This window comes from Podarcis vaucheri (assembly GCF_965113315.1).
Source record: "Podarcis vaucheri genome assembly, chromosome: 2".
Classification (NCBI taxonomy): Eukaryota; Metazoa; Chordata; class Lepidosauria; order Squamata; family Lacertidae; genus Podarcis; species Podarcis vaucheri.
In genome coordinates this window covers 118,052,822-118,066,800 of record NC_138760.1, presented here as the reverse complement: position 1 = coordinate 118,066,800, position 13,979 = coordinate 118,052,822, and the positions used below count along the sequence as shown (strand labels likewise).

Here is a 13,979-nt window from a genome sequence, read left to right as displayed (position 1 = left end):
AACCCCCCAAAAAAAACAGCGACAATTTGTTGTTGACAAAGGACAGCTGGGCATATAAAGGGCCCCGTTACCTTCAGTAGCTCAGGGCCTCATCAAACCTAAATCCAGCCCTGTCCCCAAGCTATTTGACCCCATCAACACCTAGCTGTATCTTTCTCACTAAACTTTGTACATAATTGTCTATTATATTATTTAACATTACTTTTAATATATTAGTGGCCCAGCAGTGATTTTAGCTTATAAATTTTATTGTCTAATGTTTCAATTTGTATATTAAGGAGTTTCTATAGCATTGTGCAGATTAGGTCATGTTTTGACAATGTAAATGTTTTAAGTTTTTGTATCAAACTAGTATATATTTTATGGGATGACATTGTATACATTGCAGCAGCCTTTGGCTATAAGCAATAAACTTGAGTGACTGACAGATTGTCCCTAAGCAGACACCGTAAGGGAGGTGGGACTGTGGACACCCAAGAAGAGAAGGGGTGTGTGTGAGGAGATTACTCAGAGCAACACCATTATCCAAGAGACGGCATTTCTACATTTCTCTCTGTGAATATTGAATAAAAGACCTTGGTAAGAGCTTCTTGTCTTTCCATTGCTGGCAGCCTGCCATGGGGATCGGATTCCCTGAAGTCTGACATTGTCTAAGCCCGAGCATGACGTGGTTGAACAAGCAGGTTGCGATGGTGGCGGTGGGATCAGGATACAAGTGGAGGGGCTTTGTATCCATGGCAGATGGTTACCTACGCAGATCTTTGATGCCTGGTGTGCAAACACAAGGTGGGAAACCACAGTGCGTCCTTGCTTTCTAGTCTGTCCATAGCTGCTGGTTGCCGTGACTATGTCCCACCTCCATAGTTGGAGGCCGTAAGTCCCTGAATGCCACTTTTTGGGAATCCCAACTGGTGAGGATGTTACCCTTCTTGTGGGTTCCCCGGAGGAGGAGGAGGAGTTTGGATTTGATATCCCACTATATCACTACCCGAAGGAGTCTCAAAGCGGCTAACATTCTCCTTTCCCTTCCTCCCCCACAACAAACACTCTGTGAGGTGAGTGGGGCTGAGAGACTTCAGAGAAGTGTGACTGGCCCAAGGTCACCCAGCAGCTGCATGTGGAGGAGCGGGGAAGCGAACCCGGTTCCCCAGATTACGAGTCTACCTCTCTTAACCACTACACCACACTAGCTCTGGTGCATCTGGCGGCATCTGGTGGACCACCATGAGAACATAATGTTGGACTAGATGGGACTTTGGTCTGCTCCATTAGGTCTCGTCTTACAGGTGGAATACAGGATCAGGTTTAAGGTGCTGGTTTTAACTTTTAAAGTCCTATACGGCCTAGGACCCTCGTACCTACGGAACCGCCTCTCCTGGTATGTCCCACGGAGGACCTTACGGCCCTCAAACAAAAACATCTTGGAGATCCTGGGCCACAGGGAGGTTAGGCTGGCCTTAACCAGAGCCAGAGCTTTTTCAGCTGTGGCTCCGATCTGGTGGAACTCTCTGTCACAAGAGACTAGGGCCCTTCGGGACTTGACATCTTTCCGCAAGGCCTGCAAGACAGAGCTGTTCCACCAGGCCTTTGGCCAAGGCACAGTCTGACCCCCTCCTTCTGTAATCCTCACAGAACTCTTGCCCAACGGTTGCCATCAATTTGATTTGAACTGATTTTATAATGAATTGGTTTTAGAATGCTGTATTATTTTACTGTTGTTAGCCGCTCTGAGCCCGGCTTCGGCTGGGGAGGGCGGGATATAAACAAAATGTTGTTGTTGTTGTTGTTGTTGTTGTTGTTGTTGTTGTTGTTGTTGTTGTCGTCAATTCCTGCACCAGCCCAGATACTAGTCTCCTTTCCACTCCTTTCCTGTGAATAAGCCATGGCTCAGAGAATAGCAGGGATTGTAAAATGTGGTGTAGGGATTTGCTGTGGGTGTGGACTCATCATTTGTGTCTCCCGATCATGGAAATTTGCTGTCAGTTGCACCTGCATTTTATTTCCATGTAACCACCCACCCTCCTCATCTTCTCCCAAAGGTGTGTCTCTCCTCCCCTCCCACTTCCATTGGATGCTCCCCAAAACCTCAACGGGAATAAAGGCTTCATTCTAGAACGCCTCTCTTCTCTGAAGCCCTACTTGAAAGAGTCCTTGTTGCAGAAGAGCTGAGCTGGGCGCTTTTCTCCTCTTAGCCTCCTCGCCATTTCCATAGGCACATTCCTCGCCACCTCTCCATCATCATCTCCTCCTCTCTCCTTCCCTCTTGTGACATTTATCAAGATGAACAAGTACCTTCTCCTGGGATTTTCTGTTCTGATCTTCTGCTCAGTTGGTAAGTGCCAGCTTTTATAAGAAAGGAGGGCTGTGTGTGTGTGTGTGTGTGTGTGTGTGTGTGTGTGTGTGTGTTTCCTGGAAACATTTGTGCGAATAATAGTGAACAGAAAGGGATTGTGTAAAAAAAAAAAAGATGGAGAGCGAGATGATATAGATAGATAGATAGATAGATAGATAGATAGATAGATAGATAGATAGATGTCAGACTACAGTGGTACCTCAGGTTAAGTACTTAATTCGTTCTGGAGGTCCGTACTTAACCTGAAACTGTTCTTAACTGAAGCACCACTTTAGCCAATGGGGCCTCCTGCTGCTGCCGCACCGCCAGAGCACGATTTCTGTTCTCATCCTGAAGCAAAGTTCTTAACCTGAAGCACTATCTCTGGGTTAGCGGAGTCTGTAACCTGAAGCGTATGTAACCTGAAGCGTATGTAACCAGAAGTACCACTGTAGTCAATTAAGTTTTAAGAAAAGAGGGAGAATGAGTGGGCATTTTATCTCCCTCATTTCGTCTACACTCCAGGAGTTCACCTGGAGAGAATAATCTGTCTGTAGCTGGCTCAGGTTTGCCATTCTGGTCCATGTGGTGTTGGTGGTTCAGCAGCACAAGCTCTGGCAGTTATAGTGTGTGCAGGGGTTAGAGAAAGGAGAGAAGATCATCCCAGGGAGCATTTAAATGCAAAAGTACTTAATTTGCACCTTCCAAAACAACTCACCTGTGTGAATTTTGCAATGCAATTCTCCAGGCAAGTAGTGCATACAACAATGTGTGCATTAGGGCAATGTGTGCACAACCCGCGTCTATTCGTGCAAATAACACAGAGAACCACATTGTATTAGCGGGAGTGACCTGCGGGAATGTTTTTGTGAGGACACCTAAAGAATGCTAAAGTGGAAATGTGTTTAGCTGAATCTAATTTGAAAAGATGAAATGCTGACAGAAACTGAAATCAACCGATTCACCTTTTACTAGTGGGAGTACATAGGAGTGGATCCAACCAAATCATATTCAGAGGAGACCCTCAATTAGATATAAGTTAATTATGTCCATTAATTTTAATGTGTCTACTCTGGGTAAGACTAACACTGGCTGCCTCCCTTTTTAAAAAAAAGCAAATCTAAAGGATTGTGAATGGAAAGGCATTAACTCGTGTTCATGTTAAGTTTGAAATTTTGAATAAGGATACTTTTTCGCCCCCTTGTGAGTGTTGCTGGAGGTTTATAGTTTACGACAGGTTTAGTGGTGGCTCTTTTGAGTCAAGCAAGCCAGCAAGGAAACAAAAACTGTTACTACTACTCCTTGGACCACATATGTCTGCTTAGCAAGGCAGGAGATATGTTCATGATTAAATTTGATAAGGCAATCATCTTAATGATTATTCTGCATTGCTTTTAATAGTGTTTTGTCATTTATTGTGTGTGTGTGTGTGTGTGTGTGTGTATCTATATACATGAGCGCACGCACATAGAGAGCTGTAGAAGGCCATTATATTTTATGAGAAGTAACATATACAATGGTACCTCTGGTTACGAACCTAATTCGTTCCGGAGGTCCGTTCTTAACCTGAAACTGTTCTTAACCTGAGGTACCACTTTAGCTAATGGGGCCTCCCGCTGCTGCCACACGATTTCTGTTCTCATCCTGAGGTAAAGTTCTTAACCTGAGGTACTATTTCTGGGTTGGTGGAGTCTGTAACCTGAAGCATCTGTAACCCGAGGAACCACTGTAGTTACTTTTAATAAATCAAGCAATGTTCCAGAGGCAACCTCCCCCTTCATATTCCCTTCCCTGATTTTAACACCTTCGTGAAAAGTCTCATGGACCCCATTTTTAAAGGACTGCCTGGGCTTCTTGGGAGAGGAACAGGACTCCATACAGGTGTGCCTGTTTCAAGGCGTCGCTCCCCCTCAACATATCCAGGCACCACTAACAATCTCGGAAAGCTCTCAGTGAAAAAACGTTGCCTGCCTTGCTCCAAGCGGCTTACATCTCCACACGTTCCATTACTCTTCACCCCTTTCTGCCATCTTTCCATCTATTTCTCAGCTCAGCACATCCAGCCCACAATGGAGCAGCTAGGATTTTCACAGCACTCGCATTTCAGCTCCAGGTACAACAGTTATCGCCCTTCATCTCAACATTAACCCACCCATCTGCCATATTCCATAATGGAAAATAAATGCACAAACCATAATATCCAGTGCTGCCTGCTGGAGAAATCTGTTTGGGTGTGGAATCTTCATTGCTTTGGAGCTTTGAAGAACTCAGAAAACAATCCATTTAACCACAGGCGCATCATTCATTTAGGAAAGGGGAGTGTTGGTAATTGTGCTAGGGAGGGGTGAATGACTCAGCCACTGAAAAACAGAGTCTTATAAAAAGGTGTCTCATGAGTGCCTTACCCTCTGTAAAAGAAGGAAGCCCAGTCTGGAGGAGAAAAGAAGATGAGGAGCATAGAAAGCCAATCCAAATTCCTGGCATCTTGAAACTATGGTTGCAGCCACACCTCAAACTGCCTACCCCTGACCTATGGTCCTCAAAAACTTTTCCCAGAAAGACTGAAAAACTTCCCCCACCCCTGTTCCAAACTGCTTGCATAAAACATAGGCCGCATCCATACCATACGTTAAAGACACTCGACTTTCGACTTCCGGGTTAGCGCCATCGCCGAATGGCGGACTCCCTCCGAGCTCCGGAGGGAGTCGGCTCGGCAGGGGTCGAGTCCTACCGCGCCGGCGACGCGGGGACCCTTAAAAACCACGGGAACGGATCCCGTGGACATGGTGACTCGGCTGGCACCGTTATCGCCCTCCCGGCTCGTGAAGGAGCCTTTTTAAAGGCTACGGATCGGGCGCCGGGGAGTGGCGTGGTGCTTTGAGTCCTCCGCTTCCCCTGCCGGGCGCAGCCGCATGCCATCCGGCGGAGAGCGCTGGCTTCTTCCAAAGGAAATTCGGACAATTAACAACAACCCGTGAGTAATTGGGCAACCGGGTATAAAAGGAGGAAAAAAGAAAATTTTTTCCGGATCTGGCACGAGCGGGAGGGGATCCAAAAAGGAAGTCAGTCCCCTCCCTGATTGTAAACATGCTAAAACAAGGACTGAGAAACCAAGATCGATTTAGAAGTTTATTGATGACAAAAATTATTAACTCCACGGTGGAGGAGAAGAGTCGAGGGTGAGAGGAAAAAGGCAACCCCCCCCCCTGGGAACCGGGGCGATTCGGAGAACCTGGCGAAGAGAGATGGAGAATTTGACAGCTGTCAAAGGAGCTGTCAAAGCTGGAAAATATAAAGAGGACTTTGCTACAAGTTTTTTGCTGGTTAATTTTGTTACAATTTGATATAAATATGGATATAAACTGTCGGGAAAAAGAAACAACAATTTGACTTTTGGACTAGAGGATACAAAGTTATTGCAATCCCCCTAGAGGGGTTTCAGGACATTACAAGTGTCGTATGTGGAAAACTACTCTGGGATGTGCATAGGTCTTATCTCCTGGGAAAGCTGCAGAACTGAAATATTATTTTGTCTACAGAGGTGACTATAATACAATAGAATCTTCTATTGAAGCAAGAAAGGAACTGGACGTAAGTCTTTGTCCCTGAATAACAAACCTCTGTAGAGATACTAAGTTTTGAAACAAGAATGTTTTGACAGCTGAACAAGACAGAAACCTGAGAAAACAAGAAATAAAAGAGTGAATGACTAAATACGACACGGAAAGAACAACGGGAGGAGCAACAAAAGATTAAGGAAAATTAAAGGCCTCTATTAGACTGGATTTATGAAGTTAAATATTATTAAAACAACCAAATCTGAAGAAACCGGCAAGATGGACTGAGAAAAATTTGGCTGTGGACTTAAGATCTCCAGGCCGACAACATATAGACAAATGGACATGGGGAATCAAAACCGGGGAAGGGAGGGGGGATCCTAGAATCCAAAGGCTTTGTAACCAATTTTTTTGAACTTTTCTAAATATTCTATCTTATATCTTTTATAACTTTGATCCTATATGTTTTCGTTTTTTCTTTTTTTAGAAAGGGGGAACTCGTGGAAGGAATGAGAGCTGATCTTGGGGGGAAAATTTTGTTTTATTATAAGACGAGGAGTGATGTTAAGATTGTGTAAATTTAAATTGGTTTATGAGTAAAATATATTAGGCTTAAATTTGGGGATGAGAACTTGTGGAACCAACTTAGGGAAAGGGGAATACAGTCGGGAGGGGAAGGAGGAAGTCCCAGAAAGAAGGCTATGAAAAGAAGGGTCTAAACTAGTCTCTCTTTTTCTTTTTCTTCTTTTTCTTTTTTATCTTTTCTATTCTGTTATTATTGGAAATTTTAATAAATATGATTATAAAAAAAAAATAAAGACACTCGACTTTCCCCACATGTCCCTGGAAACCGTGGTTTGCTAAGGATGCTGGGGATTGTAGATCTGTGAGGGGTAAACTGTGGTTTGCAGGATCCTTTGGAGGAAGCCACTTTAAAAGTGCTGTCAGTGGATGCGATCAAAGAACTATTGAGCTGGGTACAGTGATACCTCGGGTTATGAACTTAATTCGTTCTGGAGGTCTGTTCTTAACCTGAAACTGTTCTTAACCTGAGGTACCACTTTAGCTAATGGGGCCTCCTGCTGCTGTCGTGCAATTTCTGTTCTCATCCTGAGGCAAAGTTCTTAACCTGAGGTACTATTTCTGCGTTAGCGGAGTCTGTTACCTGAAGAGCCTGTAACCCAAGATACCACTGTATTTAGAATGAAATAAGATACTAGTTGTAATAACACTTCACCACGGAATAATCTGCCTAAAACAGTCTATTTAGCCCCTTCCACCCCTGCACAGAAATGATTCAGTCCCTATTGGGCAGTGCCTATGATAACATGCATCCTCTTTTTTTTAATTGACTTGTAATTTTAAAAGTCTTAACCATTTGACAAAAGATCTACAATATTGTGGAATAAAGGGCAGGAGAGGAGTATGTTTAGTTAGACACTGTTCTGCACATCAGACTTTATTTTTAAAAAACCAAGATTACTTCTCCTTTTCAGTAATCAGAATATTGCAAGTTACAGGTAGGTAGCCGTGTTGGTCTGCCGTAGTCGAAACCAAATAAAAATATTCCTTCCAGTAGCACCTTAGAGACAAACTAAATTTGTTATTGCTCATACCAATAACAAACTTAGTTGGTCTCTAAGGTGCTACTGGAAGGATTTTTTTAAATTTTGTTTCAAAATATTGCAGTTCAGTGAGTGAAATTACCCATATCAGGAACTGGTCACGGATCTGGTCTGCTCAACTCCATTTTATGTATCTTCACGAGTGTCAATGTGGTGCCCTCTAGTTGTTGTCGGGTCTAAAATTCATATCATAGAATCATAGAATCATAGAGTTGGAAGAGACCACAAGGGCCATCGAGTCCAACCCCCTGCCAAGCAGGAAACACCATCAGAGCACTCCTGACATATGGTTGTCAAGCCTCTGCTTAAAGACCTCTAAAGGAGGAGACTCCACCACACTCCTTGGCAGCAAATTCCACTGTCGAACAGCTCTTACTGTCAGGAAGTTCTTCCTAATGTTTAGGTGGAATCTTCTTTCTTGTAGTTTGGATCCATTGCTCCGTGTCCGCTTCTCTGGAGCAGCAGAAAACAACCTATCGGCTGCAACATGACCAATGGGCACAGATTATGGGAGTTCTAGCCCAACAACAGCAATAATAATAATAATAATAATAATAATAATAATAATAATACTTATTATTATTATTATTATTTATTTGTACCCCGCCCATCTGGCTGGGTTTCCCCAGCCACTCCCAGCTAGAGGGAATCCCCTTTTTCCAGAACATAATACAGTGGTACCTTGAGTTACAGACGCTTCAGGTTGCAGACACTTCAGGTTACAACTCCACTAATCCAGAAATAATACCTCAGGTTAAGAACTTTACCTCAGGATGAGAACAGAAATTGCATGCTGGTGGTGCAGCAGCAGCGGGAGGCCCCATTAGCTGAAGTGGTACCTCAGGTTAAGAACAGTTTCAGGTTAAGAACGGACTTCCGGAACAAAATAAGTTCTTAACCTGAGGTACCACTGTACCTACAAGGAATTGACCCAGGATGGATTACTATAGGCTTGGTGCTGATTGTTAGATGAGGACTTTTTGTGGATTGGGCGTACTTGCCTATCGGTTCCCTATTTCACGTCTCACTGCATGACGTGAATGTTTGACAGGTTTCTGGTACATGTAACTGCGACGGGAAGCATCCATGCTCCAGGCTGGGCAGGGAAAGGAAGCCTTCTGCTTTAGGAACAGAAGAACTGGATAAGGCCCAAAGCCCATCTAGCCTAGCAGCCTTCTCTCACGATCTCCAACCAGATGACCGTGGAAAGTCTTGCAAGCAACAGCACACCCCTCACTCGCGATTCCCAGCAAATGGCATTTTGAAGCATAGTGCCTCCCACACTATGAAGGGGGTGTGTGTTGCTGCTGCTTTTAATTAATCTTCTGTTGGGAAAGAGAGCACAATGTTTCCACAGGACCTGCTTCAAAGCTGGCGAGAGTCGCTTGAACAAATTAGCAAAATGCCACTCACGAGAGTGTTCTTGTCCCGGTTCCAGCTTGCTGTTATTTCTACCATGTGTGTTAATCCCAGCAATGATTCATGTGCTATCCTAGAGCATTCTCAGTGGTGTTAATTAAACTCTCTCACAAACGTGTGACTATTCTTTTGGGACGTCCTGGGCTACCTCTTTCTTTTAAAACTTCATTATTATTGTTGTTTAGGGAGAGGCCAGTCTCAGCATTTAACTTTTTTTATTTATGTTGAGCTCTTAGCATTTTGCCTTTGACTAGTCTTAGGTTAACAGAAAATAATAGAAATATTTAGAAAATCAACTTTGTGTTTAGTTTTTTTAAAATATTTTGTATTGATTTCTTAATTTCAGGTAACTTTTATTTTAATCAAAAGATATAAACACAACACAAAGAGATACTAAAACAGACTGCAGACTGTAAATGAAGTTGTTTGTTTACAAGATTTATAACCCACCCAACTTTCCAAGTTGCTCAAAGCTACATAGGCATTACTCTGAACCCTCCTTAAGCTCATAGAGATCACAGAATTGTAGAGTTAGAAGGGACCTTGAGGATCATCTAGTTCAGCCTTTCTCAACCTGTGGGTCTCCAGATGTTGTTGAACTACAACTCCCATCACCCCTAGCTAGCAAGGCCAGAGCTCAGGGATGATGGGAGTTGTAGTCCAACAACATCTGGGGACCCACAGGTTGAGAACTGCTGTTCTAGAGCAGTGTTCCCCAACCTTGGGCCTCCAGCTGTTTTTGGACTACAACTCCCATCACCCCTAGCTAGCAAGGCCAGAGCTCAGGGATGATGGGAGTTGTAGTCCAACAACATCTGGGGACCCACAGGTGGAGAACCGCTGATTCTAGTCCAACCCCCTGCAATGCAGGAATATGTAGCTGTCCTTTTCTGCTAGGAGGGTGAACAAGGTTCAAAGTCCCACTCAAAGATTCAGGAATGAATTGCAGGGGTAGGAAAAAGTATGAGGGTTATCCAGCTACATCATACTCAAGAGCAGACCCACCTAAACGAATGAACGTGAATTACTTAGGTGCATGTATTTTAACGGATCTGCCCTGAATATGAACGGTGTTAAAATATCACCCAGTGCATATTAAGAGTTTGTTGTGGCTGCTTTTTAAAATATACCTCACTATAATCACAGCTGTGTTATCAACACAGGGCAAACAGCCATCCTTTCGCAGCGAAGATTTATGAGCTTCCTGCGGTTTCCTCCCCTAAAACCAAAACCACGGCACGTCTATCTCTTCTTTTTTTCAGCACAAGGTCTGATGTGCAAAGTTTGTAAATTCAAAGTCGGCGACCTCTGCTTCGATTCCGATGAACCCTGCAAAGCCGATGAGGGCCAGTACTGCGAAACAACCAAAGTGTATACAGGTGAGACTGGGAAAGAGAGAGATTCCTCTGGTGTTTGAGCATGCAATACATAGAATTGTGGTTAGAAGGGAACCCCAAAGGTCATCTAATCCAACCCCCTGCAACGCAGCCACCCCAGCTAATCCCAGCCTCCCATCCTCCTTCCACAACCTGGAACGGTCCAGGTCAGCCTTATGCTGGCTGGGGCTCATGGGAGTTGTAGTCCAAAACTTCTGGTCAAGGCAGTGCTGGGATATATCAGTTGTGCAGGGTGAGTAATGACCCCCCTCCCCCAAAGGAAAGGTGCAGCACTCAGATCTCTCCAAATATCTCTGTAACACAGGATTGGATTTCATAAAATCATAGCCTTGTAGAGTTGGAAGGGACCACGAGAGTTCATCTCATCCACCCCACCCCCCTGCAATCCAGGAATCTTTTGCCAAACGTAGGGATTGAACCCACGAGCCTGAGATTAAGAGACTCATGCTGTACAAACTGAGCCACTTCTGGATATATATTTTTTTAAAAATAAACCCAAATTATTCGAGACCTGCCGGACCAAACCAAAGGCCCATCGAGCCAACCACATGGAGGCACAGGTTAAATCCGTGTCCAGGGCAGCTGTGTACCAGCTCCATCTGGTACGTAGGCTGAGACCCTATCTGCCCGCAGACTGCCTCGCCAGAGTGGTGCATGCTCTGGTTATCTCCCGCTTGGATTACTGCAATGCGCTCTACGTGGGGCTACCTTTGAAGGTGACTTGGAAACTACAACTAATCCAGAATGCAGCAGCCAGACTGGTGACTGGGAGCAGCCGCCGAGACCATATAACACCGGTCTTGAAAGACCTGTATTGGCTCCCAGTACGTTTCTGAGCACAATTCAAAGTGTTGGTGCTGACCTTTAAAGCCCTAAACGGCCTCGGTCCAGTATACCTGAAGGAGCGTCTCCACCCCCATCGTTCTGCCCGGACACTGAGGTCCAGCACCGAGGGCCTTCTGGCGGTTCCCTCACTGCGAGAAGCCAAGTTACAGGGAACCAGGCAGAGGGCCTTCTCGGTAGTGGCACCCACCCTGTGGAACGCCCTGCCACCAGATGTCAAAGAGAACAACAACTACCAGGCTTTTAGAAAAGACATCTGAAGGCAGCCCTGTTTAGGGAAGCTTTTAATGTTTGATGTATCACAGTATTTTAATATTCTTTTGGAAGCCGCCCAGAGTGGCTGGGGAAACCCAGCCAGATGGGCGGGGTATAAATAATAAATTATTATTATTATTATTATTATTATTATTATTATTATTATTATTATTATTACCATCTGATTCTCACAATAGTCAACTTCATGCAACTCTTGACCCCGCCCCCCACAAGTAGGAGATGATTGAAGTCGCACGCTCCTGCTTGTGATAATTCGGAGGCATGTTGCCTTCTGACAGAGCATTCTTCCTTCTGCAGAGGTCTCCTGCATTCAAACTGCTCCCTCCAAATGGAGCATTCCCCCCCCCCCTTCAGAAAAAGTGCTGTGGATTCAAACAGTTCCCTCTGAATGGACTTCAAAGGGGTTCCCGGCAACTACCAATCAAAGTTCAGAGGAGGCTGGCAGTAGCCGCCACTCAGCTGATCGGCAGTTACGGCAAATCTGTTTGAAGGTGCCCTTCCAGTAGCGATCAGCTGCTTGGTGCTGAAAGTGCCTCTTCAAAGGAGCTTTCCTTCCTTCACATCTGTTTGGGGAAGTTTTAAATGTTTGATGTTTTGTAGCTTTATTGTTATTATTATTAATATTCTGCCAGAAACCGCCCAGAGTGGCGGGGAAACGCAGCCAGATGGGTGGGTTATAAATGATAAATCATCATCATCATCACACAGCTCTTCCTCCTCTCCCACCAGGTAGAATAAAGCTCTTCACCAAACATGGCTGTGGCAAGTACTCAGAGCTCTGCAACAAGACTGAGCAGAGGGACAACGTCTTTGACATGAACTATAACCGCACGTGCTGCAACTACGACTTGTGCAATGGAGCAGCCGCGACCAATCCCAGTCTCCCGTTCTTCGCTGGCCTCAGCTTGGCCCTGGGGTGGTGGCTGGCCCACTAAGATCGAGGAGTAGCAGTGATGTTCTTCCCACTAACAGACCCTCTGCATCACCTCGACCTCCTTCGAGCCTGCGGCATGTGCCCATGTGCCAAAATTTCCCTCGCATGTGCGGATTTCAAATCTTCCCACCTCGTTCACTGCCTCTCCTGTAGGCTTGGTTAACTTGTGGACCCTCCAAGCCCAATGCAACCTGCCTGCCATCAGCAATGGTCCACCAGAGGACCACCAGCAATGGTCCACCAGTCCACCAGTCTCCTCTTCCCTCTACTCTGCCTGGGGAGCTTTGACAAGCATAGCTGGTGGGTTGTGTTTGGCTTGTTGGGTCACAGGAATGTTAGGCCTTGCCTACTCTGTGTATCAGGGTTGGGAAAACTTTTTTCCAGGCTGGGCACCATATTCCCTGCTGGGGGCCACATGGCAGTGGTGGGCGGGGCCAGAGGCAAAAGTGGGAGGAGCAACGGGTGCAATTCCTCCCCTCCTTTGTACAGTAGGATCGTTTATGGGCACACTCGCACACCCCTCCACACCCTCTGCTGACTGGAATGTGTCCTCACACTCTTGCTTGCCCAAAGGGAAGATAGTGTTAGTTTCTGTTTCTCACTGTGCAGCAGTGCTTCTCTATGGAAGCAGAGAGCAACTGAACAAAGGAACAAAAGAAACAGGAAACCAGTAACATCACATCCGTCTCTAGTCTCCCGTGAGACTGCCAATAGCCTGGACTGTCTGTGGAATGTAAGCACAGTCCTGGGACTTGCAGCAGCTGCACAGTGAGAAACAGAAACTAACATCAACCATCCTCTGCTACCACTTGTTGGAAAAATGCCCCCGGGACGGGTGCCAACTTCCCAAGACACCGGACTTCTCTCTGATGGTCACTCTCTGGCTGGAATCATCCCTCAGTCCAGAGAGACCCCTCCGTCCTGAGAGGAGCACACTAATCTTCTGGCATCCCATCACAGAAGAAAGAGACAGTCCGTAGTCTACTCACTACTTTATTAAGACTGTACACGCAGCTCTTACAAGCATGACTGCAAACAAAAGAGTCTCCGACTCGACTCACACTTTGGCTCAGAAGCGAAAGTAACTCTTTGGTTACATGAGAACTGGCAGAGACTTCCTGTCTCACGCTCAGAGACATCACATGATGTCAACACTGTAGCTGCTCTTCGCAGCTGGTGAGATATGTAATCCCAACATATAGAGAGAGGTGGTGGGGTGGGTGTGTCCTGGGGAGAAGGGCTGTGGCCTAGGGAGATCTTGTAGTTTCTCCATGCATCATCCACCGACCAAGCAGCTTTTGAAAATCCAAAACCAGGTGATTTAAGCTGTACCCGTGAACTCTTCTCTGCTTTGTTCAAACTGATGATGAAAGTAAACCCATTCAGAAAGGCCTCCATGCCTTGCTCCGTGTTTTAATTAAGCCTAAGTAGGTGCAACGCAGACCGCAGGACGTGGCTTCCTTATTCACCCCTGCCCCCTCTCCTCCACACCCTGTTTTGTTTCCCCTTCATCAGATTTTTAAAATTGTGAGCTCCTTAGGGGCAGAGCGGGTTTTGCGCTCTGGAAAGCACATTGTAGACTGGTGGCTCCAGGTA

The 13,979-nt window shown here is 45.5% G+C and overlaps 1 protein-coding gene and 1 long non-coding RNA gene across 2 annotated transcripts; both read left to right on the top strand.

Moving 5' to 3' along the window:
- Positions 1 to 2,084: 2,084 nt before the first annotated feature.
- Positions 2,085 to 13,776, top strand: LOC309525314 (lymphocyte antigen 6 complex locus protein G6c-like). Its single transcript, XM_082210887.1, has 3 exons — positions 2,085 to 2,332; positions 10,196 to 10,312; positions 12,179 to 13,776. The coding sequence occupies exons 1-3, from the start codon at positions 2,281 to 2,283 to the stop codon at positions 12,382 to 12,384; spliced, it is 375 nt and encodes a 124-aa protein (XP_082067013.1). The 5' UTR covers positions 2,085 to 2,280; the 3' UTR covers positions 12,385 to 13,776.
- Positions 6,710 to 9,047, top strand: LOC309525503. The gene is made up of 2 exons (XR_014216358.1): positions 6,710 to 7,688; positions 7,977 to 9,047. It is a non-coding gene; the product is annotated as an uncharacterized lncRNA (long non-coding RNA).
- Positions 13,777 to 13,979: the final 203 nt, after the last annotated feature.